Here is a 24,563-nt window from a genome sequence, read left to right as displayed (position 1 = left end):
AAACCAAACCTTTCCTTCTCCTAACGTAGAAGCGAAACCATTATTAAAGGTAAGAAGGGGGGGAAAAGGAGAGAGAGAGAGAGAGAAGACTCTCTCCTCCCCGCGTTCAAAGCATTGTCGTTGCGTCCCGTTTCTCCAGAGAGTTTAAAAATCGCAGTAGATTTCCTCCTAGCCGGTTCATCTGGGGTTGTGGTAGTAATACAAATCCATTGGTAAAAAAAGTGAAAAGGGAGAGTAGTGACCCGTCTAGCAATTGGGCTTTCCTATCGCCCTCAGGCCTCTCCGGAGAAGGCATCAGCCTTGCAAATTATCGGCCGTTGCTTCATCGGGCATACGGGTGGAAGCCCCTGTTTCCGCCTCGTCCTCCGCCGCGGTAGTTGGCGCCAGGCTTTCCGGCGTTCTTGGGCCCAGTCGGAGCATTCGCTGGCGGGGAGTGCTGGGCATCCGAACCTCCGTGGCCGACGCTGCCGCCGCGCCGAGACGACCCCTGGTTGGCATTCGGCTGCGGCACATCGTCGTACATTCCCTCCCAGGACGTGGGCGCTCCTCCGCCTCCTCCCATACCGTATCCGCCACCTCCATAGTTTCCGCGGCCGCCCCTTCGGCCGCCGTGAGGACCCTGAGAGGCCTGCTGTTGGTACTGGTCGTAGCCGTTGTACCCGCCGTCACCGGTGCCCTGGCCTCCCTGTTGGCCCATCATCTGCTGTTGCATCTGCTGCATCTGCTGCATCATCTGAGGATTCATCTGACCCATCATGTTCTGTCCAGGACCGCCGCCGCGGCCCATCATCTGCTGCATCTGCTGCATCTGTTGCATCTGCTGCCACATGGCCGGGTTCATGGGCATGCCTCGGGACATGGCCATCTGCGACTGCATCATGGCGAAGTACTGCTGCATGCGCTGGAAGTATTGAGCCATGAGCTGCGGCGTCATGGCCGAGTTGTTGCCGCCCATCTGCTGACCCATGCCGCCCTGGACTGACTGGTCATCGCCCTTGCGGAACTTTCCTCGCTTGGCCGCTTCTTCTTCCTCTCGTAGGTTACCTCTTGGTTGAGCCTTCTTGACCTCAATGGGCTTCCCATGGATCTCAAGCGGCACATTGATACAAGCGTCCACGCCGGCTTCGCTCTCAAAGGTGACAAAGCCGAATCCACGAGGCCTGCCGGTGTCCTTATCCATCATCAGTGTGGCGTCGACTACTCGACCAAACTGGGCAAAGTACTCTCTGAACTCCTGGTCGGTGGTGTCCTGGCTCACTCCTCCCACAAAGATCTTGCTCGTCTTTTCCTGCTCGTCACGAGGAATAGCTCTTTTGGGATCAATCTATGGTCAGTTAGTAACTATACACTTCCCTCAAAAAAAAAAAAACTTACAATCTTGCCATCCAGAAAATGTTCCTTGACCATGACAATGTTGACTGTCTTCGGGTCCTTGAAGGTCAAGAAGCCAAAGCCACGGGACCGCCCAGAGCTGCTGTCTCTCATTACAGTGCACTCGACGACTTCTCCGAATTGTGAAAAGTAATCTCGCAGGGATTCTACTGTCCGTTAGCATGTGCGAGGCAAGCCAGTAGTAAGAAAGCAAGACGTACGGTCTGTTGTCTCCCAGTTCAGCCCACCGATGAACATTTTTCTAGGTGAACCAAAGGTTAGCACGTAACATCATCACCTAAAGCCTCCTCGCAGATAACATGACATAGAAGAAACAGAGCGAAACGAGATCCTGGCAGTAGCAGTGATGGGGCAACAGAAGACAGATCTCGATGGTAGGACAGATGATAGGAGGGTTGCAGCAACTGCCGGCCGGCGTTGGCAAATGAATTGGGGAGCCATTGTCAAGTCCATGGAGCCGAATACGTTGTCTCTGTCACCACGTCGAGTCGTTGGGGAAGGCCAGCCAGCTGAGGAAGCACGCAGATATCCACCAATGCCATGCGCTTGCCCCTGTTGCCGGGTCGTATGCGAACCAATTCCCGAGGAGTGTGTGCGGATAGTCCCAAGAGACATGACGGATTGCCGAACTTTCCGAGAGCTGATGCGGCACGGATCCAGAATCTTTGCCCCTTTACTTGGCGAGAGGGTAGAGTTGAGATTATGTCAAAGAGTTGTCAAGGGTGGCGCTTCATAGGGCCCCTGCGATGCGATGCTTGGTGAGACAGCCAATGGCATACAGCGATTGCAGAGGGACGCAAGGTGCCAGACAAGTGTCGTATTTGTTTCCTTTCTCTTTTCTGATCTTTCGTCTGTGTGCTATCGCTCTTGACTCTGTCTCTGACTGTCTGTTGCTAGGTACGAGTTGACCCTAAGCGCTACCCGCTGTCAATCTTGCTACAGCCTCCGAGAAGCGCACATGCTCTCGTCTGGCTATTTTGAGACCTCTGCGACCGAGAGCTATAAAAAGACAAGAAGCGTCCCCATATTGGAGTTGGAAAAATCGTCGTCGGGCGGGTGCATATTTTGCTCAGCTTAGTCAAAGCTTGATTTCCCCAGCTTCATCGATGGGCGAAGCGCCAACGTCTCCCTCCATTGTCCCCAGAAAAGTTCTTCATCCGGGATGGCGCCTCAACTGTGTTCCTCCAGGAGTGTTCTGGATATCCCCAAACGAGCTCTCATGCTTGTTGGTATTTTGCTCTCCGGTCGACCAGGGGCCCATCCCGCCGCTGAATCGGACTCTTCTCCCAATAATCAAGCCAGCCACTTGCTCTCAGCAAGTGTATACCATCATGTGGTTGCAGGATGCAGGATTACGCGCTGGCTGGTAGCCTCTTATCATCATATAGCAACATCGATGACGACACTTGTCGCAGGTAGTGTAAAAGAACTCGTGCACCAAAATCATAACTTCACATGACAAGAAAAACTCACCCATCTTCCTTAGCACTGGCTTTGTGAACGGTCCCGTAGGGCGGAGTCGCCGGCGTGTCATCTTGCGAATTCACATTGGTGTTGTTTGAAGGCCCACCGCCTCCCAGGTTGAAGTCAACTTCATCTTCATCATCGTCTGCATCCTGGTTCATGGCATCGTAGCCAGAGTGGTCCTCATCGCCAGCGGGGGCAGGGGCAGCGGCTGGTTCGGGCTGGTCGTGGCCTTTTGTGTCAGCATTCGGGGCCGCACTCGCGACCGCTGCGGCAGGCTTTGCGTCAGTATCCTCGTAGCTAGTCACCAGGTCAGTATGTTGATAGGGAACGGAGCGTGGAGGGTCAGATGGCCTTACAGGTCGGCGAAGAGATCGTCCTCAAAGTTCTCAGCTTCTGTCATGATGGCAATTGGGTGGTGGGAGATGGACTGGAGGGTGAGGTGAGGCGAGAACAACCGACACCGCGACTATGTATGGACCGCTCGCAGCGTCGAGACGTAGAAATCGGTCGCCGTAGACTTGTCTCGATGAGACCAATCACCTTCGTAGAGGATAGATAGAGGATGATTTTGATGCCCAAGGGAGCGATGGAAGATTGAAGAGATGTTCGCCGTCGTTGCGCAGAAAACTGGGATGCGAGGTTGAGGAAGAAGTTAAGTTGCTCCTCGGAAAGCTTAACGGAAGGGGAACGCTACTAAGGTAAGGTAGAGCCTTGCTAAGGGACCTTACGTGGGCAGCTGCTGACTAAGGCATCAGCCCGGAGAAGCCCGACAGGCCAGCGTTCCACAGCTTGACGGCACGGCTCTGCTTTCTCTATTAAAGCCGTGACGATGCCTTTCAGAAGGGAAATGAAAAGAAGGTGAAAGCATTATGAAGTTGAGGGCGAATCTTGAAAGGAGCCGTGGCTTTGGTAGTTTTTTTCTGGCCTTGCTACGCCTTGTTTTTTTCCCCCTTGCGTGAATCAAGGCTGCGTGTGTTTAGGTACGCTCATTGGTGGAGGATACGCAGAGCTACTTCTTCGCTTAACGTATTTCGAGGGACATCAGGGCACTAACAGCTAGTATCAAAGTATTGCTAGGTAGACATGGACGAAACCTGCTGCAAATCTCCCAGCAGGTCCAGCCTTGCCACCACGCAGGAATCCAGCGCACCCACCTACAAGACGGGCAGCCTTTTAGAGCGTGTTTTCACTGTAACGGTGCCTCCAGGTGCCTTCCAGAGCCGGTACCCCGCCTCAACGCTCTGGACCGTTAGCGGCACTTCAGCGCGGTGCCTCCTGTATCTGCGCCGGTACAAGCCCTCCCACCAGACGTTGCTGCTTGCATCAAGTACCCAACCAGAACCAGGCTGAGACAACCTGGAAAGGTGGACAATAGTCGAACGAGGATCGTCACCGAGACAGGCTCGACGCTTCCCCAGCTTGTCACGGGCCTTGAGTCCGATCCCCCAGAACCCCGCAGAATGACGCCTCGCCTTTGCGCCTTCGACGACCATTCGTGAACATGTGGTCGTCCTCTGGGAGCGGCAAGAAGCCGGCCAATTCAGTGAGTCGGCCTCGCCCTGGCCTTGTGGCGCAACTGGCGACATGTCGACATGGTGGTGATGATGATGCTAACAGCCGGTCCCCAGCCGCAGGAGATGGTCCAGGTCGGTACGTTGTTCGAAAGCCTTCCGTCGCGTCGGATTATGCGCCCTGAAGAGAGAGCAATGGGAACCCGTTACTGACCGATCTTCAATTGCTCGACGTGTTAGACCGGTCCGAGTATGCTTCTTCGCCTGATCCGTTCCTTGCCAGCACTTCGCGCTGTCTGCTAACGCCACTCCGTATCACAGATCAGCCTCGCCGTTCTGGAGACCGCCGCCACGAGATGGCGGTCCTAGGAGAAGCGTTACGAACCCGGCAGGTCGAGATGGCTCGAGTCTAGTCGTTGGTGCGGCGTACTCCCATGCAGACGTGCTCAAGTTCGATTCGTTGTACGAGACCGTATATCGGCATGCCGTCCCCGTCCTGCATCGCTGACTTTGGGCCCAGGAACCTCTCCAGCTCTTCTTCGCCTCGTCCCCGGACACCCCCTTCGACATCGTCCTCGAGACATCGCATGCCCGAAACCACTCCACCACCTCAACGAGGCGCATTAGCTTCCTCCTCCTCCCCGCCGTTCAAAAGCTACATCAACTTCCTGTCGAATACCAATGATGATTGGAAGGCCGATGAAGATGAGATGCTGGGATATGAAGATGACGATGGGGACGACTTCGGGCTCCCTAGTCTCTCAAACATGAAGAGAAGGTCGAAGCGAATAGCTACCCAAAACAACCGATCGGATCCATGGCAGGAAGCTTTGTCTCCTGTGGGCGACGGTTCCTTTGGCCGAATCCCAGCTCGACGGTATTCAAACAGCGCAGATATCGCAGCTGAGCGGCCGGCATCAACATATCCAATGCCCAAGAAAAGCGAGGGCAAGATTCTCCGACCACAGTATAAAGATATCTTGAAGGGTAAGAATGGCGGTTCCTGGCTTCGTCGTCTGCTTACACCAAGTGCTGACCCTTAGCAAGATCCTGCAAATGCGCTCCATTTGATCAGCTACCCCTCTATACCCAGCAGTGCGCCGCAGAAAGAAGCCGACGCAATCAATTCGCGAATAACGCGTATAAACAAGTTCAAACGGCTGCTGCAGGCATCTTCGATATCGCTTCCTGACCTTCGCTCGCTAGCATGGTCGGGCGTACCGCATGAAGTCCGCGCAATGACCTGGCAACTCCTCCTCAGCTATCTCCCTACAAATAGTGAGCGGCGCGTTGCGACTCTAGAGAGGAAGCGGAAGGAGTATCTGGACGGCGTCAAGCAGGCGTTCGAAAGAGGGGGGACAACAGCCAGCAGCTCTTCCGCCGGAAAAGCCAGGGGCTTGGATGAAGCCGTTTGGCATCAGATCAGCATCGACATACCCAGGACGAATCCCCACATTGAGCTTTATAGCTATGAGGCGACACAGAGATCGCTGGAACGCATCCTCTATGTTTGGGCCGTCAGGCATCCTGCCAGCGGATACGTGCAGGGTATCAACGATCTAGTCACGCCATTCTGGGAAGTGTTCCTGGGGCTCTACATTACCGATCCAGATATCGAGACGGGCATGGACCCTGGCCAACTGCCCAAGTCCGTCTTGGATGCTGTAGAAGCAGACTCGTTCTGGTGCCTCACCAAGCTCCTTGACGGCATTCAAGATCACTACATTGTTGCTCAACCAGGCATCCAGAGACAGGTAGCAGCCCTGCGGGATCTCACTGCCAGGATTGACTCCAACTTGTCCAAGCATCTTGAGCAAGAAGGCGTCGAGTTCATACAGTTTAGCTTCCGGTGGATGAACTGTCTTCTTATGCGCGAAATCAGCGTCAAGAACACAATCCGTATGTGGGATACATACCTTGTAAGTGAAATACCCGTTGCTTATGAAAAGCCCTCTCAATCAACGGCCCAGCTAACGACGATGGGATCAGGCCGAAGAACAGGGCTTTTCGGAATTCCATTTATACGTTTGCGCTGCGCTCCTCGTAAAATGGTCCGATAAACTTGTCAAGATGGATTTTCAGGAGGTCATGATGTTCCTACAGAGTCTCCCGACGAAGACGTGGACGGAAAAGGACATTGAGCTTCTCCTTAGCGAAGCTTTCATCTGGCAGAGCCTCTACAAAGGTTCTGCTGCTCACCTGAAGGGCCAGCCGCAGCGCCCCTTGCTCGGGAATCTCCAGTTATAGCGTGAAGTAATAGTATATTTGGGAAGCAGTAGAGCGGTAGCAGTCCGTCCGTCATATATTCGTACATGTACCTGTTATTCTCATTGCTCTGCCGATAGTCAACTTCCAACAAAAGGCAGGTACAATAATTGGCAAGCCTCCCGCCAGTCAAAAAGGGGGGGCTACTTACTGTACCTGCCTGATGGAATACGAGCTCTGCTACAGAGGTCACGTGCTCTCGCGTTTACAGCGGACGTCAGACCGCGTTACGCCCAACGACCATCGCAGCTATTTCATTGAGCATTCAGTCAAGCAACTCGGAGGCTTGCAATCAGATGGTGGTGGATTGTGTTTTGTTCTATCCTTCTTCTTCATTCCATCCTTTCGCCTACTATATATCAGCATGAGACCTCTGGTCATTGCTGATTCTGATGACGAAAGTGACTCGAACGAGCACCTTGCAGCCGCTCCAGCTGTGACGCTTCCTCCAGCGCAATTACGATCTTCTGAGCAGGGGAGCCTTCCAACTGCGTCCACCGACTCGATCTTCTTCCAGCAGATCTTCAATGAGCAGAATGGCGCTGCTCTCGAAAAAGCCCAGCAGCTGCGGCAGGACTTGGATGATGCGCCGCATGAAAGCTCGGCCATGACCATCCCTGATGTTCCCTTTGAGCGAACCACCAAGGGCTTCTATCATTCGTCCACCACAACCGCCACGGATCCTCCTATGGAAAAACTCCCAGATACCCAGGCTGTGGATTCCTGCGCCGGCTGGCCTCAGATGACGTCTCGGGAAGAAAGGCAGCTTGAGACACAGACAGGTGTGGTCGACCCGTGGGAAGTCCCAAGCAGCCCAGAAGCCCCTAGGTCGATGGTAAGGCAGTCGAAGAGGCATAGCCACATGATGCCGGACCAAGCATATAGGAGAGGTGGATTATTTTCTGCCAAGGATGCGCTTCCCGACGGGCATTGGGGTATCGAGGAGGCTGCTCAAAGTCGAAGCAAGAAACGGAGACGGCTGGAGGAGTCTGGTGGTACACTGTCCACGAATGACGAAGTCAATTTGATTATGCTGCCATCTAGTTGCAAGTCTATCCTTCAGGATGGGGAGGAGACAGCAGCAGCATCGAGTATTCTACTTCCCACCAAGCCTCTTGACGCTGGCTCGACGTCCTCTCTGAGACACCCATCCCCGACAGACCGCGAACAGGTGTCTCGTCTCGACATGGACTCGGCACCTACTGGCGCTCTCAAGTACAACGACCTTCTGCTGAAGCAACAGACACAGTATGCTGTCGGCTCAAGTGGGACGGCCACCAATATCAACACGCAGCGAACCCAAATGTTATCGAATCACAGTTTTAGCAGTTTGGCCCCCGAAGGGCCGGAGGTCAGGGTGGGGACGAGAAAAGCAGAGTACCGAAACTACATTTCACGGAGGAGCTCATCCCCTGACATCATTTCTACGTTGGCGCCAATTCTTAAAAATGCTGCGGTAAGTGGGCTGGCATCCCAGGATATCACACGACGCGGGCTAATCACGGTCTCAGCAGTCCGAGCCAGAGCATTCACCTGGTCTAATATCCAAGCCCAAGCCCAAGCCCGATCAGGAATATCGTGACAGGAGTGATTCTTCAGCTCATCAGCCCCCACAAGGGGAGTTGCAGTCGGGGGAGAATGACGCCGAATTCGTGGCACATCCCACGCCAATGGTCAAGTCCAAGAAGAAGAGGGGTCGCCCGAAGAAGCCCCCAGAAACCGACGAGCCCCTGCCAATGAAACCGGCTGCAGGTCCTGTATCGGCGGCGGCTGATGGAACACCAGCTGCCACAAGGCAGAAGAAAAGGCGAGGGCGACCCAAGAAACAGTCGGCTGAGGCAGCTGTAGACGGCGCTCCGCCTCCCGCCGACAGCGATACGAGAGTCAATTTGGGCCCGGAGCAGACCTCAGCATCTGCTGATGGAGACGATATACAAGCTGCCACTGCGCAAAGCTCGCCGCCGAGGGCCAGCGTGAAGGGGGCTGCCAAAGAAGCCTCGTCCGCGGCAGAAACCACAGGATGCGGCCAAGATCAGGCAGCCCCAGGCAGCAAGGGGGATACAAAGCATCATTCCACCAGCCAGAGCAGTCCTGACAAGCCGAAGGAGGAAGACGTACCCAAAGAGCCAAGGCAGCCTGCTGCACGAGCGAGAGAACAGAAATCGGGGTGCGACAAGAAGGGATCTTCGGCACAAGGGATATCCAAACCCCTGTACAGGGTTGGGCTGAGCAAGCGATTTAAGATTGCCCCGCTGCTGAAGTCGGTACGCAAACCATGACAGAAAGCAGACGAGAAAGGCACGAAGTACAGTATCACAGGGAGTGTATCTGAAGATGTGGCGTGTGGACGTGGACGTGTCACATTTCTGAATCGAATCGAAACAGCTGTCACAGCTCAGCGGCTACTCCCCTTGGAACAAAGAGTTATTTCTACTCGGCTGGCCTCTCTTCCCTCCCCCTCAGGAAAAAGGAAAAAGTGAGGTGGTTGGTGCGACCCGCCAAGACTATGCTGGGCGAATCATCACCAGTGTGAAGAGTTTTCGAAATTCCCACGCCATATATGGAGTGTGTACTGTACATACGTCGTTGGGTAGAGATGGGGACAAGATGCTCGCACACGGGCGAACAAGGTTGCGCCTTTGGTATACATACGATGGTTGAAGGTGACCCCTTCTCACAAGTGACTCCAGGGAGGCAGTCCACGAGCCAATGACCACCAAGGCGGATAGGCCTCTATTGGATAGCTCGGATGCCTAGTAGGTATTTGGGCATGGCCAACGTCACCATGCTTAACTGGCGCTGAAAGCAGACGGCCACTCCATACTCGGCACCCAGGCCCATCTCGGATATGCAGAGCGCCTGCATGGCTACAACAGACTGGTGAGCAAGCACCACTTTTTCACGTCATTCTCGGACATGGGTCGCGTCCACGGTCGCGCAAATGTGAGATCAAAAAAAGAGTTTCAGAGTAATGAAAATTTTTGACATGACCCTATCCGACGTCCAAACGGAGCGATCCCGTTGAAGCCGATACGAAAGTCGAGTCGCCGTTAGTGACAACGGGTGAAATTCATCTGCTACGATGAAAGGGAAAATATCAGTGCAACTGGACACCGACGAACATCACAACGTCTGTATTCCGCTCTTTGGAAGCCTTCCTGGTTTCCCATGTTGTGTACAGCCAAGTTCACTAAAATTGACCGCCGGCATGCATTCCAGTGGCACACAGCAAGCTGAAGTCTACCTGTCTGTGAAAGACCCGGTCCAGCAGCGCGCGACTACTCCGTGCTCTCGCTTGAACCGGTCGCTGAAGCCCCGACTTATGAAACGTTGATGAGGTCCGGGGAGGCTTGCTTCAGCCCCCCGGCCCATGGAAAGTCTATGACACTGCAGCACTAGTTGAAAGTATCCGATATTTGCCTCGAGAACCATGGACCAACACGGACGGGCAACTGAAGAGCTGCAGACAGGGAGCCCTCAGCGGCAGGAGACTCAACCTTCCCGACACACTAGACAGGTGGACATTCCTTCGAACTCTTGGGGCTTTCCGCGCTCTTGTTGCGGGTCCTTGGCTAGTTGCTAAAAGCTCTGTCGACACGGCCAATGGTATGGACCGTCCGAGCCACAAATTCGCCTAACAGCCTAAAGCAGCGACATGTAAGACCGGTGTGAGTGCGGCAGCAGGCGTGCTTGTGTAGGAGGAGAGAGAAGAAGCATGGGAGGAGGTCGTGCGGCAAGTATTCAAGCCTCTTCCCCCCCCCCCTTTCTTCCTTTTCCGGACCAGCAGCTACCCTCTTTGGGAAATTCAAAAAAAGGCAGATATCAAAAACAGTGCACCGCTCCGCTGGCCGGTCTCTGAGCAACTCGTGGGCCGAGGTCTCCCGTACAAGCATCAGCCCCGGACAGTTGCAGTGGAAAATATCGAGAGCATTGACGAACCGCGGACCAGGATCCGCTCAACGGCGTGGTGACCGTCGACAATTATCTATTGGGTTCTTTTTTAGGGTTGGCAACCTTGCCATGGAACAGGCAAGAGTCGACCAGGGGCTTGTTGGAAGCGCGCGCAACCCTTTTGGCACCGCGTCGCCGCAGGAATCCGCAATATGCATACACACTCACTCGCATCATGTACGGGGGCAGCGCGTTAGGCTTCCTGAAGCCGCCGAGACACCGATGGCAGCAGCAAGGAGACTGCGACGCCGAGCACACGCCACGTACGAGGCAGAGTGAGAGGCACAAGGCACATGCAGCCGCAGGCTGTCACCGACACAAGGGAAACGAAGGAGAGGCCACCCCGCACTAAGCACAAAGGGGACGCGGGAGGGGCTGCCACTGGCCAGAGGAGAGAGATGGCGCCGAGAGTGATTTTGCCCCACGGTCGTCTCTGCGTAACTGGAACCTTTGGAGCTGATGAAATGGCGCCCTTGACGATGGCTGGCAACGACCCCGGCCGGGTATTGGGTACAAACCCCTGGCCTGCCTCTCCCGTGTCCTTGTGCCTGCTAGGTAGCCGCGACTTGTCCCGGGGCTCATAGCGCCGTACTGAGTACTCCCGGCCATACGCCAAGTTGATCGATATCTCTCGACCTACCTTAGCACGCCTGTTAGTGACTTACAGCCCTCTTTGCCTCTACTCCTCAGCAGCTTCTTCCAGATAGCCGCACCCTCTTTTCTCTCCTCGAGCTTTGGTGGATTTTTTTTCTCTCTCTTCCTTTGATTTTGCCTGTACCCCCTGCCCGTGTCGCTGCTTGACCTTCGTCACCCTCGACCGCGCTGCTTGACCTCCTTTTCTCCCCGTTACGTCTTGGCCTTTCATATTATCGTGCCTCCAGGAGCTGCTTAGGTAGCTATGGAGCCAAATGGCACGCCCGATGAGAATGCGTCGTATCGATACCTGAGCACTCGCGGAGAGGATACTGGAGTATGAAGACACTTTCCTAAGTCTCTTCTTCCCCACGTTATTCTTCAGCACGGAAATTTTCCATTCTCTCTCCTCCCTCTCTCTCTTTCTCTTCGTCGTTTTTTCCTTCTTTTTTTTTTTTTTTTTCCTTTGATTCTTCCCTTCCACCTTCTGCCGTCCACCGTCAACATGTCGTTGCCCCCTGCGAATGCTGAGAATGCCGGCATATTCCTACATCCCAGCAGCTAACGCTTTCGTCTCTCTTCCAGTTCTCATTTGAGGAAGTCGTCCTGAACAGTGTCGCCCCTGATGGTGGCCTATACATCCCTGAAGAGATCCCACGTGCTACTGCGTGGGAATCGTGGAGAAACCTCAGCTTTCCAGAGCTTGCCTTCGAGATCATGTCACTCTATATTTCCCCTTCCGAAATCCCTCCCGCCGACCTCAAAGACATCATTGCGCGCAGCTATTCCACGTTTCGAACCCCAGAGATAACGCCCCTGGTCCGTCTCAGGGAGAAGCACCACCTCCTTGAGCTGTTCCATGGCCCTACATTTGCCTCCAAGGACATTGCTTCGCAGTTCTTGGGCAACCTTCTCGAGTATTTCCTCGTAAGGAAGAACGAGAGCAAAGCCAGCACCGCAGGTATGCCATACATTTTGTCCACGTGCCACCCTGCTGTTGATGTCACCTCACAAGAGGGCCATGTATATATCAGTGATGTTACATGGTGAGACGGACGCGGGCATGGGGCTCTCTCTCTATGCGAACAGAGACTCGCTTATACCTTTACCATGTTTTTTCTTGTTAGCAGATCGACATCATCTCACCTTTGTTGGTGCCACCAGAGGTGATGCCGGCTCCGCTGCTATCTACGGCCTGAGAGGGAAGAGGGACATATCCGTCTTTGTCATGTTTCCCCAAGGGCAGTGTGCCCCTATTCAAGAGGCTCAGATCACCACAGTGCCGGACGAGAATATCTCCAGCTTGGCCGTCGCTGGTACCTTTGACGATTGCCAGGTAGGTCGCCACGCTGTACCCATCCCGGCCCATCCTTGGCTAGACTCGGCTTTGATTTGATTTTCCTTCCTAAGCATGAGGCATCTAGAACATCCTGCGCAGTCTGCACGCTGATAGGCAGGCCAACGAGAACTTTGACCTTGTCAGCTCGAGGAATTGGGCTCAGATCCTGGCCCAGATAGTGCTTTACTTTTACTCGTATTTTGCCCTTACCAAACAGTCTGCGTCCTTCAAGCCCGGCGACAAGGTTCGATTTGTGGTTCCGACTGGAAAATTCGGCAGCATTCTTGCCGGATATTTCGCCTTACACATGGGTCTGCCCATCGAGAAACTCGTCATCGCCACCAACGAAAACGACATCCTCGATCGCTTCTGGAGGACAGGACGGTATGAGAAGCAGCACGCCGGCCGTGTTGGGCCCGGGAGCGGCGGCCTTGGATCGGGGCTCAGAAAGACTCTCAGCCCAGCGATGGATATACTGACTTCCCACAACTTTGAGCGCCTGCTGTGGTTCCTCGCCTGCGAGTTCGCGTCGAGCGCCGGCATGGACCATTATTGGAACCAGAGGCAAGCAAGCCAGGAGGTCTGTAAGTGGTTTCGAGAGCTTGACGAAAAGGGGTCCTTTGGTCCCGTATATCGCGACGTCATCAGGTGCGCGAGGCGGGAATTCGAGAGCGAGAGAGTCACAGACGAGCAAACCCTCGACACCATCAGGGCCTTTTATCGATATTCGGGATACGTACTGGATCCCCATTCTGCCGTTGGCGCTGCTGCGACAGTACGGTCCATCTACCGCACTCGCGGCGGTATACATCACATTTCTTTCTCGACGGCTCACCCGGCCAAGTTCTCCGACACTATAGTCAGAGCGCTGCAGGGCGAAGAGGGGTTCAGCCTGGAGGACAAGGTGCTGTCAGCGGAAATCGCCGACCTTGGAAAGAGGGAGAAGAAGGTGACTGTGATGGAGAATGATTGGCAAAAGGTTCGAGAGCATATCAGTGCCCGGAGTGGACACGGCGGCAGGGCATGATTGGCTCTGCCGGCCGCTGGTTGCCTGAAACGCAAAAAGCGAGGGTATCTATACTGGCCGGATAACCTCTGCCATTTCCCAGATGCCCTCCGATGCTATGGCCGTCTATTATTCGAGGTATGGAAAGGGGGTATAAAGAAAAGGAAAAGAAAGTTATAGCCTAGGGACATGATTTCTGTTCGGAATAGGGGCATGATGTGGGAAGTTTCTCAAATGGCAGGTGACTTTAAGGAATTTGAGTATAGCTGGCATCTGAAAAGGCTACTGAAGTTGTGCTCGTAGACAAGGAGGGAATAGAATCATCACGTAGCCTTTCTTCTGTTTCTGGTGGGCCGGCTTTTACGCAGCGGTATTTGCAGCCCGTTAAGAGGTTATTTTTATCATCATTACATCACGATCTATCCTTCAATGAGTTGGTCTCTATTTGTTTCTTGACGTCTTTAAACGAGCATGAGGCACATCAAGCACATGGCTAGGAAACGCTCTGAGCTTCTTGCACGGTCCTCAACTTAGCACAGTATTTTCAAAGGGTAAAAAAAAAATGCAGGTAGATGATGGATAGCATAATATTTATTTCATTGTTTTCCGCGACCCCCGTCCGTAATTCACCCAAATCCTTACGTGTTTTGCCTTGTCTCTCTCCCTTTGTGCTAAAACAGGATATTACAAGGCTACTACTCTGTCAAAGCTAATGGAAAGCTTATGGAACTCTCAATGCCGATAAAAACTTCAAACAAGAAACTGAACTTTGTCGACAATGGTGCTCTTCTCATCGAACTGAGACAGCACCGAATAAGATGGGTCGAACGAGAACAACAGTGAACCATGACAGAAAGAAATCCGCAAAACGCCACAGGCAACTATGAGCCTTCCCCCTTGGCTATGGCATGGTTAGATAGAAGAAAAGAAAAGGGGAGAAGGGTGGTGAAAGCTGCCCATGGCAGTCGTATACGCCGCCTTTTGACCGAATGTTGTTCTTTGGCTTGTCCACCGAAAGGGGAGACGGTAAACGAAATGGTGGGAGAGATGATACCACATGTTCCCGCTTAGTGTGTTCCATCGAGACCCTCTCTGCTCAAGAGGCCGCTTCTCAAACCTTGCGCTCGTCGTCAATGTTCTTGATTCGCTTCTTGATGATTTCAAAGGACGAGAAGAAGATGGCGTTGACGGCGCAGGACCGGATCATGGAGACGCCCAGGCCGCGGTACATGTGTCGCTTAAAGAATTCGATCTTGGGGGCCGGCTCGACTTTCTCTCCGCGAGAGTACAAAAGGGCGTTTCTCTGGTAAATGCTCTTTGCTGAGTCGATTGGATCTGTAGAAGATGACACCGATTAGCTCCGAGCTCATACCCCTGAGTTTGACGGCTAAAGGGCAATACGCACAAATCATGGCCCATGATACCAATCCACAAAGGCCACCGGCGGCAACAACGGCCAGCTTGTTACTATTCGGGCTATCACCAGCAAACGTCGTTCCGAGCTGCTTCCCGCTCTCGTATACCATAAAGTAAATGGCCGTGCCCAAAGTGTCACGCACTATGCAGCCCGCAAGAGTTAGCCCAGAAACGCAAGGTGGACACACAAATAAGTGAACGGAACAAAGCCTCAGAGAGTGCTTACAAAGATGCAACTGAAAGCCGGTATAGAGCCCCAAGATCCCCCGGTGTTTGATAATGTTGGCCATGGTCTTCAACGTTCCCTTGTTCTGGTAGCTCTTTGCTACTTCGCGACTTCGTTGGCAGTCCCCAGAGCGCTCTGCTAGCAGCACAGACACCTGAGCACTGAGCTTTGTGAGTTCGAAGGGACAGGCCAGAAAGGTGATTGCGGAGCCTGCGGTTGCGCCAGCGGCACCAAAGCAGGCCACTGAGTAGAGGTTAGGGTATGTTCCAGGAGTGCTGACGTGGCGGTGGATGTCGAATCCAGATTTCTCCTTGATCCAACCAGAGTAGACGTGCTTTGCTCTTCGGTAGATTGAGAAGGAGACGGTGCGGACAAGGGTGATGCTCGCCATGGGAGCGGTGACGCCTGAAGAGAAGAAATCAAGTTAGTTGGCCATGGTCTCTATGGGACAAGGGGGATTAATCAAACGTCATAAGACAACTCACCTCGAAAGAAGCCCGCCAGAGCCTCGGTGCGGTAGGTGTGCTTGACGCAGTCCAGGAAGCCCCGGTACTGATACGTCTGCATGCGCGTCTTGACGCTGTCAAGCGGGAAAGCGGCGAGTGTGGAGAAGACGCTGGATGTGCTGGCAGCGACCTCGATGCGGTATCGTTTTATGAGCGCGTTGGGCCATTCCCGATCTCTCTCTCGTCCCCCAGGGTGAGGCATGACGGCTGATGCGGAGCGGCCTGTGACATCTTGGTAGGGACGCTTGGCCTCCGCGCTCATGCTTCTGGCGAATGGCGTCCGGTCACAGCGCGTTCAGACGGCGGCCCCGTACGAGACCAGAGCCCGGAGCGCGGATCGCAGCACGGCCAGCAGCCAGCAGCCTCTTGTCCATCAAGAGCCTCGAACGCAGCCGTCCGGGGATTGGATCGTCGGCAGAGGACGATGGATGACTTTGTCTGTCGGTATGTTTGTCGAGATTCAAGGAGCGAAGAAGTCGAGATACGGCAAGTCGTGGGAATGCGGACAAGACGAATGAATTCGACCGGATATTGAAGAGTGCTGTTCAGGAGTCGACGAGGTGGTGGAGGTGACTTGGACTGGACTGAGCTGGGCGCTGAACCGAGATTGGAAAACAGAAGAGAGGCGAAGAGTGAGGGGGATGGCAGAAGCCGGTGCGAAGGAGCTTGAGTCGAGCGGAATTTGGGTCAATCAGGCCCGTCTCTGGCGAAGGCGATGCGGAATGCCAAAGACGCGAGTGCCGCCTGCTGTCGTGGAGCTTGTGCCCTGCCCTGCCCTTGTTGACGATCGTGAAACGCTGCCGGTTGCGCCAATGCAGAGGTCAATGCCAATGGCGGTGCAGACGCAGACGCAGGTGCAGATTCAGGCGCTGCCGATGCCGACGCCGGTACGAATGCCGCCGCTGATGCTGATGCCGATGCTGATGGCTGATGTTCCAGCCCACGGTCCGCACCAAGAGGCAGGTGATGATGGCAGCAATTCGATGTCACCTCGACTTCGCAGACGCTCTCAGCTGCTCGGCACCCAGCAGCAGCGACCGAAAGAATGAGGGTGAAGAAGACGGAGAACAAACAGACCAGATGGACGATGCTGGTGAGGGGACGCCTCCGGGTGCAAAGGCTTGAAGCTACAGCAGACAAGGGCAGCAGAGGCTGAACAAGGCAAAAGCAGCCCCTCGGATCGAGCCCATGCTTTTTCAGTCCTTGGCCTCTGTTTGGAGTTGATCAGATGCCGAGTGCGAGCCGGCTGTGGGGAAGCAAGCAATTGGGGGTGGACAAGGTGAGGTGAGGTATTGAGAGCTTCCAGGCCGAGACGGTACTAGCGCTCCCTGTGCTATTACCGTGTACTGTAGGTAGGGCATGAGGTCACTGCGCTGGTGCTGGGCCGCCATCCGACCCCCGCAGAGGCACCACGCCGGTGACTTGGCCGGCTACCGCGCTGCTGTCTGGCCGCTGTACCTCGCCGTCAGAGATGCTACTTAGTACTAGGTACCTATAGATACAGTGGCAGCATACCAGAACTTTACTGTCCTGTGGGTAATTAGGTACTACTGCTAAGACCACTACAATGTATCCTTGTCGTCACATGCCTCAGCTCTGGTCGTATATCGTCTCCCAACAGTCTCAAATCAGAAGCAACCACTGTCGGTAACAAGACGCAGCACTAACAGACATGCATTTCAACAACACGCCTCAACTCACAGCCCGCCAATCCCCCTCCTCCGCACGCACTCAATTGGCCTCCAACCAGAATCGAATAACCACAACCAGGGTCCCCATTTTACCTGCAACCGAACCGCGGGACGGCTGCCATGTGTTTTTTGCCGTGCTGCCTGAGGACGTCATCAGCCGGGGGGAGAGCGCAGCTTCTCACCCCATGCCTTGCCCTCCACAAAGCGGGAGAGTGGGTGAAACCTTGCAGGTAAGAAAAGAAACGGCCATGTCTTTTTGCCATACGAGTATGCAACTCAGAGGTGCAACCGCACTGCGTCATATGGTGAATGTTCTTTGACGTCTCCCAGACTGGCTGGTTTTTCTTTTTTTTTGCTCGGGTACACTCGGTGTGATCCTTGGAGGCAAGCAGGCAAGACAACGTGGACAGTCTGGATACGGCCAGCGCTTCAACCATCCGAGACAACATCACAAGCATTTGTCTCGGCTGTCCTTCTGTGAGCCCGGGAGGACGTCCTGCGCCAATCAAATATCAAAGAATGGAATAGGCAGATGTTCGACGCATCACACGTGTTCTTGTATGCTCCAAATGGTAACCTCAAACAGCTTGGGGAGTGCTTCATACACTCATGGCATGTCTTGTGTATTCTAACCGCATCTGTGGCTTGCTCCCTGAAATAGACCTTCACGGCCTTGGTTGGAAGAAGAAGAAGCCTTGGCCACAATGTCCCCCTTCTTCCTCTCCTTTGATCCCCCAACTCCCCCTCCTCATCAATGTCATTTCCAATGCGAAACTGATGCGGTACTATTCTATGCGGGCCATGTAGACTAGTAGTACGAGGTCAGTGTACGACTGCCACCGCAGCCGCCCACATGTCCAAGGCGACGAGCTTTCTTTGACGAATAGCAAGTCACCGCGGCCCTCCTGGGAACCATCGGCGTCTGTGGTCCCAGCAGGTGCTCGGAATTCCCTCTCGCAGCAACTCCTCAAGATGGGAGGGGACCTGAAGTCGCCTCGGCTTTGAGCATTCTTCCACGGCCGTTCAAGACGCCGGTACCTCTTGGCTTGTCTGTGCGATTGATGGTTCTTCCGCAGCCCCGGTGGCATCGCCGTTGCCCACATCGCTCCCACCTTCTTCCTCAGGCGTATCCAACGTACCCACTGGCACCTGTCCGCCGTGCAGCGTTGCCAGTCGCTCTTCTTCCTTCTTCTGCCGGAGAGCCTCGGTCTCGCGACGAAGCTTCTCAAGGTTCCAGGTATCGTCGTCCTCATCCTCGCTTTCTGCCTCGGAATCAACGTCCTTCCACTTGCCGCTCTCGAACAGAGCACGGCCAGTGTTATCCTTGGCCTTGCGAGCCTGTTCCTCGGCGGCCTTCTTATCCAAGCGTTCCTTCTTCCACTTGGCAAAGGTCTCCGGAGTGACTGGTGTCAGGGTTCCTGTAAGCTTGTGACGCTCTGATTCCAGGAAGTCCTCCAGAGTCAGAGTCTTGAGCGGTGATTTGTCGAGCAGCGCCTTCTCCGCTGCTCTCTGTTCTTTCGTCTTCAACACGAACCTGAAATCATTCAAGTCAGTAACCGACAGCATATAAAAGACCAAGGGCTAGTTGACTTACCCAGGCGGGAGAGCGTGTTTGTACATGCACTTATCGCCACCATTCGGACAGATCCAGAACCAACCATACTTTCCATCCTCGATGGCTTGAATGAAGTACTTGCACACCTTGTCTGTCGTCGTCTTCTGGTTGCCCTTCTTCGACAGCACAACCTTGAGCAGCTGCTCTTCTGTCCAGTCAGCAGACGTCTCCTGCTTCTTCTTCTCGTCCTCCTCCTGCCTGACATCCGTGTACAAGTTCTTCTTCTCCGTCTTTCTCTCGATGCTCAAGTCGTGAGCAAACTTGCACTTCTTTCCCTTTTCGCAGTCGCCTTTCTTGTAAAAGATGCAGACGACCGTCTTGGGATCCACGCCAAAGGGCACCTTTTGGATCTGGGCGGGTTTGTTCAGAAGAGCCTCGGTCTCCCTCTTGGCTTCCTCTGCCGCCTTCTTCTCCTTCTCGCGCTGTGCCTTTTCGGCCGCCTTCCGTCTGTCTTCGGCGCTGCCACTGGCCTTCAGGTTGGCCGTCATCTGCTGAATCTGTCTCTGCGCCTGCGCTCCTTTCTTGTTCTTCATGCCGAATGTCCGGTCCTCCACCATCTTGGCGGCAGATGGCTTCTTGCCGGCGGCGGGCTTCTCCTTCTTCGGCGGCATGATGGGCTGTCGATGAACGGTGGACGATTTGGTGATGATCGAAGGACGCTTCTAGTGGGGTTGGAATAGACGCTGGAATTCGATGGAAATCGGAAATGAGATGCGCTGGCGAGGTCGATAAGGCGTGATGCGCTGGTAGTATCGACTCTGCTCTATGATATCGCAGAAATATCTTGTCAAGAGACCGCCAAAAGAGACAAGGGAATGGCAGGTCGACTTTTTTTCCTCGCAAAAAAGGTGGCGGCGATTCTTCGCGAACACACAAAGTTAGTTGGGTCCAGGTTTTGGTGGGTTGTCCAAAGTTCAGACGCCAGTGGGCGGATGAAGTCACCGAGATCACGTGACGTGCCCCGCTCTTTTCCACCTATCGAAGCGGGTGGACTTTGATCTCCCCCGGCAGACAGGCTAAGCCGCATCTGGACTCGAGCAACTGGCCACTGCAACAACGTCGTCAGCCAGAGCTGCTCGTTTACAGGTGTCCTTCCAGCAGTTCGAACACTGATGCGGTTGCGCCCAGAGCTTGTCATCACGACCATCGCAGCGCTCAAAGGTGAGCAAGAGACCTCTGAGCTGGCTGTCTTGTTGCGCTCTCTTGATGCCCTTCTTACTGACCAATTGCCGTTTCTTCAGCCCTTAGATTGCGATACTCCGGTTAGCTCAGCCTAGATCAAGCTTCAGTTCCAGCGCCTTCACGATGATTTCCGACGACGAGCTCTACAAGCTTGCCATCTTTCTGGGCTCCATCTCCATGGTCCTCATTGTGGTCTACCACTTCCTGGAAGTCAACTCAGAACCCGCGCCAGCGACTGCAGGCAAGAAAACATCATGAGGATCACGAGGGGAATTGCGAGCACGCCAGGGCAAGAACACGACAACTGCACATCGAAGAATCGTGCAGCACAAAACCGAATCAGCGAATTTGAGCACAATAGAGTCAACGAGTACCTGGGAGAGCGATCATTAGCGGGACGCCAGAGCAGGATCCAGGCAGAATCTCGCGGACGGGTGTGACGGGGCATTGAGAACAACGGGTTGCCAGCTATTGATACCATTTACGAAGGGGCGGATAACACAGCAAGCGCGAGGGCGGGTGTACAAACGCTCTGCATGAATTGACAACATCAAATCGACTAAATCGATCTTGTAAAGACCTTTCATGATTTCGGCGGGTGATTGCGCATCCCGTTGAATTGGCTCGATCCTCGAGGTTGCGGACACCAGGCGTTGACGTGCCGTGGAAACACACGCCTGGTTCATTTCCCCTCTCGAGCCATCATTCAGTCGTCTTGGAATCAATCGCAGCCAGGCATTGTCGTGCATTACCCATGGATGCGAAGAGGCGCTGCCTGTTGAGCACCCTCCCTGTCGTGACATTCTGCCAGCAGGCCCAGAGTGAATCGATGGAGGACTTTCGCCTTCTCTCATTCAAGTTCTAGGGCAAGCAAGGAACCAGCTTTCTTGTTTCTCCCCAAGCGCCATGGAAATGTTGCCATCACAGCCATTGCTCTCCAAACTGGTGTCGTGAGACGAGTTGCTTAACAAACCCACGCTCAACATTGAAGCCAGGGATGCCCCCCCAGTAGTAAGACCCCGATAGAACGTCTGTCTCGCTTGTCGCATTTACTGAGGAATCCGTGGCAAAATTATGTTACTATCGGGCTACGTGCAGATAGCGCCATCAGCAGTTGCCCCCCAGGCTTGGAGCATGCTCAGAGGGCCATCGTGGGCGCTTATGCCAGGCCTGGGATTTCTTAGTACATGTATTGCATTAATGACCTGGGCTGACTCGGTCTCACCATTTTTCTGCATGTCCTTACTGGAGCCCAGCTGGCTGACTGATGCGACCGTGTGTCTGCCGTTGGATCGCGGAAACTGAGCTGGGGCGGGCGGCAAAGGTACCGCGCTGTGGCGGCGCGACCTGCGTTGGCTCAAGTAACTCCCGCATGCCACCCCAGAGCTTGTATTACTGTTAGCGCCTGAGGCCCTGTGGTGAAGGGCGGCTCCCCTGTCTTTCGGGGCACCAGAGGCTAGACACAGTTGAGGCAGCGCTGAGCCTCCAGCAGGAAACGCGTTCCTGCGCCCGCGTTGCCCGTGGCATTTATCTTCCACTCACTCCCCTCTTCTCAACCTCGCCTTTTCCTCTCCATCTCCATCTCCATCTCCATTCCAAGCCCAGTCAGTGTCTTCGCCCAGCCGCAAGCAACACCACGACTTTGCATCATCTCCGACACACACTCTCTGCCGCCATACTTTTTCTTTTCTTCTCGTCAATCTTTTTTCGGACCCTTTGACGACTTCAAACAACGCGCCGCTGCCGAAGCTTCCTTGCCTCGCACTCGTCAGCTTGAGTCACCGTTCACGAATCGCCAGCTCGCGCATCTCTTCGATTAAGCCTACTAGAATCGCTTTACGCGACTCTTCGACCTTGATCATCTTCCTTTGATTGACTCCCTCCGTCTGTCAATCGTGACCAGCCGCTGTCGACACCACAACTCGACAGGTTTTTCTGCCACGCTACACTTTCTCTCACGTCTCCGTCAACTCTCAAATCAATCACCATGTCTACCAAGCTCGACAAGCCTCTTGACGAGATCGTCACCGCCCAGCGCCGCAACTCGGTGCGCCGTCGCTCCCTGCGCCGCTCAACCACCGGCCGCCCTGCTGCTACCGCCCCTGCCGGTGGTGTTCAGAAGACGGCTGCTAAGCCCTCTCGCGGCGCTGCCGCAAAGGCGACCCCCCTCAAGGCCGCTGCTCCTAGCGGTGAGAGCAAAGTCATCGTCAGCAACTTGGTATGTCGCCCCCCTCTCAATCGAACAAGCAAATGACTTGCGCTAACGCCGCCCAGCCCAAGGACGTGACGGAGAAGCAGATCAAGGTATGTTTCCGTTGAGACTCTTTTGTCTCCGGACTTTGTTCGACGTTTTCTTCCTCGCCGCGCTCAATCCATCGAGACGGCCATCCCTCTGAAGGGCTTTGATAATGCCCTTGCGGCTCAAGTCCTTGTACTGCTCAAGTCTCCTTCCATTGACGGCGCTCGGTTCACAACGCCATGCGCGCCATTGGCAAGTCGAGACCATCCTCGTTACGCACAATATGCCTTCAAAATGCCTGGTCAGCGTCACTGAAGCATGCGATAACACCATGAGGACTGTGGCATCTTTCTCCAGCAAGACGCTGAAGCGTAATGGAGACGAGAAACTGTCTTTGAGCAAATACAAAAACAAGCCTGGCGTCAGTCGGTCGGTCGGTCAGCGAGCAAAGCAGTGGGCACGTACATCCAGGAGACTTGGTCTTCAACCTGTCAGAGCCCATCCCTGTCGAGCGCATTTTCTTTGGGGCTGTTCTTGAGGCAATTGTTGGCGGTCGGGCAATATGATGTTCTCTGTGTTGGCACTGGCAAACCCAGCAATTTGGCTCCTTTTTGGGCTTCCTACGCGGCATCTTTCTCTGACACCTTGGGCTTTTCCCCTGTTTCCTGTGTGCCTCCGGGGGTTCACTGCTCAACAATGTTTCACGTTTGCGCTCTGGGTTGCTGCTCACTGCTATGCTCGCTGGTCGTGCAATTACATCTTCTTCCGTCGGAGTAATGCGATGTTCTGAGGACAGGATCGGCGAAACCTCGAAGTCGGAGAATACATGCTCGTACAACCCCGTCGCTTCCGCCTAACTGACACCGTTTGCTCCATAGGAATACTTTGTTCAATCTGTTGGTCCCATCAAGAAGGTTGAACTATCCTACGGCCCCAACTCCCAGAGCCGAGGCATCGCCAATGTCACCTTCAGCAAGCCTGATGGTGCTTCCAGGGCACTGCAGACCCTGAACGGACTGTTGGTCGATGGCCGTCCCATCAAGGTAGGTTGCTTCGGACGGGCGGGAAGCGAGGATATCTAAGCTCACCACTGAAATGACAGATCGAGATCATCGTCGGAGCTGCTCAGGCCGACAAGGTCATCCCCCCGATCAAGTCTCTGGCCGAGCGCACAACGTTTGTCTCTCCTCTCCTCTTTTCGCGGTATCGAACATCAGCTGATCATCTATAGTCAACCCAAGGCCCAGCCCAAGTCTGCTGCTGGCAAGAAGCAGAACACGGCTGCCACCAAGGCCGGCGGTGCCAAGGGAGCCGCCGCGAACGCTAACAAGAAGCGCCGCGGCCGCAATGCCCGCCCTGCCAAGAAGACTGCCGAAGAACTTGACTCCGAGATGGCGGATTACTTTGTCGGCGCCAATAACAACGAGGCCGCTGGTGCCGCTCCGGCTGCCGCCGCTCCTGCTCCTGCCAATGGAGACGCCGCCATGGAAGACGAGATTATGGTATGCTTGCATTGACACAGCCGTGATGCGGACTTGGCTAACATGCGCAGTAGTAAATGATACTTGGCTGATTTCCTACTCGGTATGATGGCGTTGCAGGGAACTCGTGGTTTAGATATCGATGCGTAAAAAGAGAGAAAGAAATAATGAAACTGGCTCAGCACGCGCTTGGGGTATCACGCGCCCTTGGAGGCTACTCACAGAGATGCTGCCATTGCGGCAGAATGTCTACTTGAAGGGTGATTGGGAGGCTTTGGAAGATGACTTTTTTTTTTTTTAAAGACGTCACGTTTGCTCGTTTTTCTCTATTTCTACCAGCTTTGTCCCTTGGACTGAGGTTGAGGTTAGGCGGTCGGTTTGTCGTCCAGTGTGTTTAGTAGTAATAATAAGCGAAAACACTCGGCAATGTGACTTGTCTCTATATCAAGGTAAATTGTGAACGTTATCTGTTACCAAATTGAATACGATACGTCTCTCGTCGCCAATGGTCAATGAGTCAAAAGCGTGAATTATCCATTTGCTTGCTAGTCAGTTGGTCTTAGACCTCTGATACCTCCCTTTGCCTGACAAACCTACACCGTGTGCGCCCTTTCGGGGCGAGGTTATCTCGACGGTTCGAAAG

At 54.2% G+C, this 24,563-nt stretch overlaps 9 protein-coding genes across 9 annotated transcripts; 5 read left to right on the top strand and 4 right to left on the bottom strand.

Moving 5' to 3' along the window:
• Positions 1–322: 322 nt before the first annotated feature.
• On the bottom strand, positions 323–3,259 carry CCMA1212_003423 (uncharacterized protein; the record flags this gene model as incomplete). The annotated part of the gene is made up of 5 exons (XM_073700772.1): positions 323–1,324; positions 1,375–1,538; positions 1,593–1,633; positions 2,866–3,156; positions 3,216–3,259. The coding sequence occupies 5 exons, from the start codon at positions 3,257–3,259 to the stop codon at positions 323–325; spliced, it is 1,542 nt and encodes a 513-aa protein (XP_073560519.1).
• Positions 3,260–4,013: 754 nt separating this feature from the next.
• Positions 4,014–4,445, bottom strand: CCMA1212_003422 (uncharacterized protein; the record flags this gene model as incomplete). The annotated part of the gene is made up of 1 exon (XM_073700771.1): positions 4,014–4,445. The coding sequence occupies one exon, from the start codon at positions 4,443–4,445 to the stop codon at positions 4,014–4,016; it is 432 nt and encodes a 143-aa protein (XP_073560520.1).
• On the top strand, positions 4,361–6,617 carry CCMA1212_003421 (GTPase-activating protein gyp1; the record flags this gene model as incomplete). Its single annotated transcript, XM_073700770.1, has 7 exons — positions 4,361–4,402; positions 4,488–4,509; positions 4,611–4,620; positions 4,692–4,832; positions 4,891–5,357; positions 5,418–6,289; positions 6,360–6,617. The coding sequence occupies 7 exons, from the start codon at positions 4,361–4,363 to the stop codon at positions 6,615–6,617; spliced, it is 1,812 nt and encodes a 603-aa protein (XP_073560521.1).
• A 382-nt stretch (positions 6,618–6,999) lies between these two features.
• CCMA1212_003420 (uncharacterized protein) lies at positions 7,000–8,914 on the top strand (the record flags this gene model as incomplete). Its single annotated transcript, XM_073700769.1, has 2 exons — positions 7,000–8,091; positions 8,150–8,914. 2 exons carry the CDS (start codon positions 7,000–7,002, stop codon positions 8,912–8,914), a joined length of 1,857 nt encoding a protein of 618 aa, XP_073560398.1.
• A 2,570-nt stretch (positions 8,915–11,484) lies between these two features.
• Positions 11,485–13,585, top strand: CCMA1212_003419 (Threonine synthase; the record flags this gene model as incomplete). Its single annotated transcript, XM_073700768.1, has 4 exons — positions 11,485–11,556; positions 11,781–12,180; positions 12,350–12,555; positions 12,644–13,585. The coding sequence occupies 4 exons, from the start codon at positions 11,485–11,487 to the stop codon at positions 13,583–13,585; spliced, it is 1,620 nt and encodes a 539-aa protein (XP_073560816.1).
• Positions 13,586–14,675: 1,090 nt separating this feature from the next.
• CCMA1212_003418 (uncharacterized protein) lies at positions 14,676–15,914 on the bottom strand (the record flags this gene model as incomplete). The annotated part of the gene is made up of 4 exons (XM_073700767.1): positions 14,676–14,899; positions 14,970–15,122; positions 15,207–15,611; positions 15,692–15,914. The coding sequence occupies 4 exons, from the start codon at positions 15,912–15,914 to the stop codon at positions 14,676–14,678; spliced, it is 1,005 nt and encodes a 334-aa protein (XP_073560815.1).
• A 58-nt stretch (positions 15,915–15,972) lies between these two features.
• CCMA1212_003417 (uncharacterized protein) lies at positions 15,973–16,837 on the top strand (the record flags this gene model as incomplete). Its single annotated transcript, XM_073700766.1, has 3 exons — positions 15,973–16,156; positions 16,262–16,599; positions 16,652–16,837. 3 exons carry the CDS (start codon positions 15,973–15,975, stop codon positions 16,835–16,837), a joined length of 708 nt encoding a protein of 235 aa, XP_073560854.1.
• A 1,589-nt stretch (positions 16,838–18,426) lies between these two features.
• CCMA1212_003416 (Translation machinery-associated protein 46) lies at positions 18,427–19,729 on the bottom strand (the record flags this gene model as incomplete). Its single annotated transcript, XM_073700765.1, has 2 exons — positions 18,998–19,729; positions 18,427–18,937 (listed from the first exon to the last, which is right to left on the bottom strand). Exons 1-2 carry the CDS (start codon positions 19,627–19,629, stop codon positions 18,427–18,429), a joined length of 1,143 nt encoding a protein of 380 aa, XP_073560853.1. The 5' UTR covers positions 19,630–19,729.
• A 2,458-nt stretch (positions 19,730–22,187) lies between these two features.
• CCMA1212_003415 (mRNA export protein mlo3) lies at positions 22,188–23,956 on the top strand (the record flags this gene model as incomplete). The annotated part of the gene is made up of 5 exons (XM_073700764.1): positions 22,188–22,418; positions 22,475–22,504; positions 23,318–23,482; positions 23,542–23,615; positions 23,671–23,956. The coding sequence occupies 5 exons, from the start codon at positions 22,188–22,190 to the stop codon at positions 23,954–23,956; spliced, it is 786 nt and encodes a 261-aa protein (XP_073560814.1).
• Between the last annotated feature and the right edge of the window lie 607 nt (positions 23,957–24,563).

The sequence above is a fragment of the Trichoderma ghanense genome (assembly GCF_004382785.1).
Source record: "Trichoderma ghanense strain CCMA-1212 chromosome Unknown scaffold_3, whole genome shotgun sequence".
Lineage (NCBI taxonomy): Eukaryota > Fungi > Ascomycota > Sordariomycetes > Hypocreales > Hypocreaceae > Trichoderma > Trichoderma ghanense.
The sequence above is the reverse complement of the archived record's forward strand: the minus strand, read 5'-3'. Positions and strand labels throughout refer to the sequence as shown.